We start from the raw sequence: 4,969 nt of genomic DNA, 5'->3' as shown, positions 1-4,969 counted from the left end.
TCTAACGTTGGAGCAAGGCTTGCGCGGCATCACGCAAAGAAGAGAAGGGCCAAGCAGAGTTAAGCGTCCGGAAAAAATGGAAAAAGAGGAAAAAAAACCGTGACGAACTGTTTCACATGAGGTATCAAAGTGAACCTGATATCACTTTCCAGAAACCACACACAAAAAAAGCAAGCAAAAAAAGAATTTAACAAGCAACAGGATCAAGACAAACGACACAGAGAAATCTGGTGATCAGCACAACTGCGTCCTTTTTGTTTACCACTTTCGGCACACAAGGGGGGAGTGTCCCATGAGATCCAAGAATGCCGGAGGTGAGTCACGTGCTGGCAGACACTGAAGTATAAACAACAACAACTTTTCTGCGCGTCCTGTTCCTAAGGCTGAAATTGTGATATTAACCATGTGTACATACCCTCAAAATGAGCAGTGTGTCTCTTAGTGCTGTCAACACATTGACAAAGCTGTAAACCAGCTCCACTGTGTTTGCATGCAGCTCGATAGGCCTGGTATAGGTAGGGGAAAAGTACTATTGGTGTGGCAGCAGCAGTTCAAATTAAAAAAAAAGGATAATACAGCCCACTCCTCACGCGCCCCCCGCCTCACCTGCCAGCCGAATGCTTTCTTAACAGTAGAAAAAAACAAACATAGCAGCCCAAAAACCAGAACCATTGTATTTCTCTACAAATTAAGAAAGCATTAAAGAGCGTAGATACATGCCATTCTAAACCGGAGTCTTGGAAATGTTATTCGCGTGGGTTGCCGAGCAATTTCTTGGCCAGCAATATTTTAAATACTGCTAATTCAAAAAGCCGTAAGACCAAAAGTATCTCTCTCTCAGCCAGCAGATGGCGTTTCCTCTGTTCAAAGATACTGCCAACTATATTTGTGAAAGACCCCATCACATTCTGGAGTAATATAAAGAACAGATATTGCTATCTGCATGTTTAGAAGCTTAGCAGAGTGGCTGCTGCAACATGTATAAATTAGGAGAAATATCCTGTTTGTATAAAATCCATATGCTGCAGAACATAACCCACGTAACTATCAGCTCTGAAAGTCAGACAACTATGGAACCAATAGCCCCCACAATTAATTTTGAAGTCTAGCCTACCTATGAAGCCAACACACATTTTAAAGTAAACAGATTACTTATAATATACAACTTGACTAGACTCCAAAAAATAAACAATGTCCAAACACAACATCTGAGTTTATGAGTTAGAACATGTGCCTGCACTTCACACCCTTAAAGAAGCCTGTGATGAGACCTCTGCAAGTGGAAACTCCCAGGAAATTCCTAATGCAAAGAAGAGCAGACACACTAGCCTTTGTCACAGAATACAAATTTCACTGCATTTAAATTTATGGTGTTCCTCTTGGAAGTGGAAAGGATTGGAATAGACTCTCCTGAAACATGGCATAACACCATGAATGGAGGACTCTGCATTGCAAACATTTGTTGCAGATTTTACTTGTTTTTGCTGTTAACAACACAGCATTCTGTCGTCACTTAAATACTAACAACATTGGTGACGAGCAGCTCCATGAACAGCGCACTCCATCAATTGCAAAGAAGTTGGAAGATTTATCTGCACACGGTACACGAACTGTGGGGGGAGGGAGGAGAATTAACAGTAAAGCCAAAGGGACATGAAATGCAATGTATTACAGTATGTATGTCACATATCACTCCAAATATATACAATATGATAAAGATTCCCATTTCATTGAGCATATTCTGAAGAGAAGCATGAGTTAGAATACACTCACACAAACACATCTATATGTTGGTGCAATGCTCATAGAGAATCATGAACTCTGTTACTACTTTTCCTTGGTAGTGCTTAACAACCTACCTCAATTGTTAATCTGGCAGGGTGGTTTTCAAAAGCAATTGTCTGCATTTCTTGAACTGATTTAATAACATCTTCTTCCTCGATCAAGTTCTCTCATCAGTTCCTGCAAATAAAAAGATAATTCATTTAGAAGTCCCAGTCACATGAGAAATTTAACATTTCCTTTTGAATATATTAACTATGCTTACTGCATGGTATCCTTTTTCCTTGCTATGTTTGTGTTTCTTTCACTCCAGTCATATGCAACCTCCTCCTCCTCTTTTTCATTCAACCATATGATTCCCTGGTAGCCGTGATACAAAATTGTGAGGGGGTCAAGGTGTCTTTCCTGATTTCTTATGTATCTTGGAGAGATAAATAAAAGTTTAAATAAAATGCATTTATTTTACTATCAAGGCAGCATACATTTAAATCAGTTGTCCAAGCAAGGACCTTACCAAAAGTTTTGCATATGGCTTTCCAGTTTGTGCAATTTTTCTGCATAGCTGAGTTTAAGGGGAGCAGTCATTTGCATCTGTAGATAACAATTAGACAAAAACATTTAAAAAATCAACCATGCAAGTTATTAGAAGAATTTAATATCTCATTTTATTCATGCAATAAATATAACCAGCATGTACTATACTCCAAGCACAATTATGAAACCGTTATTATCTGATTAACATTCATCAGATATGTGTTATGTATATACATAGCCACAAGATGCTTTATTTTTTTTTTTATTTTTAAATGCTGTACCTCACTGATTTTTGCTTCTTTAAGGCTTGAGTCAAATTCTTCAATTGCTTTGTGGACATTCTTGTGATTTTCTACATGGCTTTCAACACTTGGCAAATCCGAGCCCCATTCAGCTCGATCAAGTTGCACCTTGTAAGGAGAAATAGAACATTAAAGTTGAATTCTCAAAACTGCCAAGAAAAAAAAGATGAAAGTGAAAACTGGACACATAAAGACTCTACCTGCATTTCATCAACCCATCTTAAGAGATCCTGGACAAATTTCATGTTGACTTCCTCTTCTGTTAAGTTCTGATCAATAAATGCTGATTTCATCAGGGGTTTTCGGATCTGCATCAGTTTCAATGTTTGCAGTCCACCAGTGTCAACTCCAGTAATGTAGCTTTGAATTAACCGTGGTGGGAAACCTGGGGTGTATGCTGGGGTGATGGCTGGAGTCAGTCTTGAAGAAAGACCTGATGATAAACCTGATGTTAGACTGGATGAAGTCAAGGAGGGTGACAAACCCTGGTTCAGTCCAGAGTTTAAACTAGGGCTTAAGTTTGGAAATCCTGAGTTTAAGCTTTGTGTTATTCCTGATATCATCATCTTGGTTTGTTCTGTTGTCAGTGTTCTCCCCTTGCTGTAGACTGAGGAACACTCTGCTCTTAAGGCCATGAGGTCATCTCGTAGCTTTGCAACCCTGTTTCAAAAACCAGGAAAACATGTATTATAGAAATTAAAATCAAAATAATATTCTTTACTGTTATACCTAATTTACAGTACAATTATACTCGTGTTCACCCAGAGCCAAACACCACCCTTTTCAATGAGATCCCACTTAATCCCAAACAAGTGTGGACAAAATTGAAGTATTACAGTATAAAACATACTTGTAAAAGTAAAAGAAAGTCCCCACCATCAGATTTCTAACTGTCTTATCTTTCTTGAATACCCCTGGGGCTGAATTTACAAAGAAAATGCTTCCTCCAATCTGGCCTCTCTATAGATACAGCCAGCACTTCTCAGTAGTGATTTCCATAATCATGATGGGAAATCATTAAGCCAACAGAATAACAGAAATGTCTCCAGAGAAGCAGTGCTATATCTTGAAAAATGAAGTTTATACAAAACATTATTCATAAGAATGCATCCTAAAGATGCAAGAAAGACAAACATGATTGTGTGAACTGGCCTAAATAACAGTAAGAAAAAGTTGGGGGGAAAGTGCTGTATTTTAAAAAGGGTTTTATTTTTGTTTTTGCTTACTAGCAGCAAGTTGTTCATACATATATGATCCCAGACTTTACAGAGACATGTCACTCATATGCCTATATTTGGGATGTGTATGTATAAACATCAATAGGGGGTGGAAATCCACTGGTAATTATCTCAGTCAGCATTATAGAAACATAGCCAACATCACACTAGAGGACTGATGAGTAGAATATTGTAGAGTAGAAAATTGTATGCTCCAAAAAATGAACAACCTTCCCTTTCCAATACACACACATATGCCTAATTTACAGTACCTAAGGGATGGGTTAGGCCTCTGAGATCATCCCCTCAGAGAGTCACAGATTAATACACATCCACCAAAGTTAAAATGGAAACATAAGAGGTATACCACATATCAGAGATGCTTGCAAGATTCAATAAATATTGGTACAACAATCCAATTAAATCCACTAAGCAAACCTAGCTTGCTTAGGAAAACAGTTCTACTATATTATTAAATTATTTAATGTATTCCTTACATACACAGTCATTCTTTTGCATTAAGTTTAACTGTATTAAAACAGTAGGCATTCTCAGTTGCAGACTTTATGTTTTTACATTGCCACTAATAAGATACCAATTGTGTGCAAATATTGCTAAATAATAACACAAAGATATGTACCTCTGGACCAGTTGATCTGCCTGATAATATTTTCCATCAATAAGAATCTGCGCATCTATGACTTGTTGTCGAAGTAAATTCTCACATTCAAGTAGATAGCCTGCAATTTCAGCTTCATTCTGGAACTGCAGACCTGATTCTAATCGTTTTCCATCCTGTGTTAAAAATCAAATTCAGTCATTCATTTAACTAGAAAATAAATTATCTATATGAACAGAAAAATAAGAGGAATTATTTTATAAAATTACTTCTCACTTTTTAATGCACACAGTTATGTTTATTAATGGGAGCTGTATAATGTTTATTTGTGAGTTAATGAACATTGTAAAATGGAACCAATTCTTAAGGTGAAAAACAAAAGAAAATGCTAGATTTGTACATCAATCCTGTACAACATCTGTATCTCTCTCTCTCTCTCTCTCTCACACACACACACACTACAAAAAGCAACTTACCACATTCTTATTCTTCTGCATATGCACACGAGCTCACAG

The 4,969-nt window shown here is 37.3% G+C and overlaps 1 protein-coding gene across 1 annotated transcript in view; it reads right to left on the bottom strand.

Moving 5' to 3' along the window:
- The window catches only part of DST (dystonin), a 407,480-nt gene that overhangs the window by 238,810 nt on the left and 163,701 nt on the right, over positions 1-4,969 (bottom strand). Inside the window, exons 11-13 of the mRNA XM_042457373.1 lie at positions 4,476-4,630; positions 2,819-3,278; positions 2,598-2,726 (exon numbers count right to left, since the gene is read on the bottom strand). Coding sequence (XP_042313307.1) covers positions 2,598-2,726; positions 2,819-3,278; positions 4,476-4,630 — 744 coding nt within the window. The remainder of the gene's footprint in view (positions 1-2,597; positions 2,727-2,818; positions 3,279-4,475; positions 4,631-4,969) is intronic.

Source organism: Sceloporus undulatus, chromosome 1 (assembly GCF_019175285.1).
Source record: "Sceloporus undulatus isolate JIND9_A2432 ecotype Alabama chromosome 1, SceUnd_v1.1, whole genome shotgun sequence".
Classification (NCBI taxonomy): domain Eukaryota; kingdom Metazoa; phylum Chordata; class Lepidosauria; order Squamata; family Phrynosomatidae; genus Sceloporus; species Sceloporus undulatus.
This window is presented reverse-complemented; position numbering and strand designations above follow the sequence as displayed.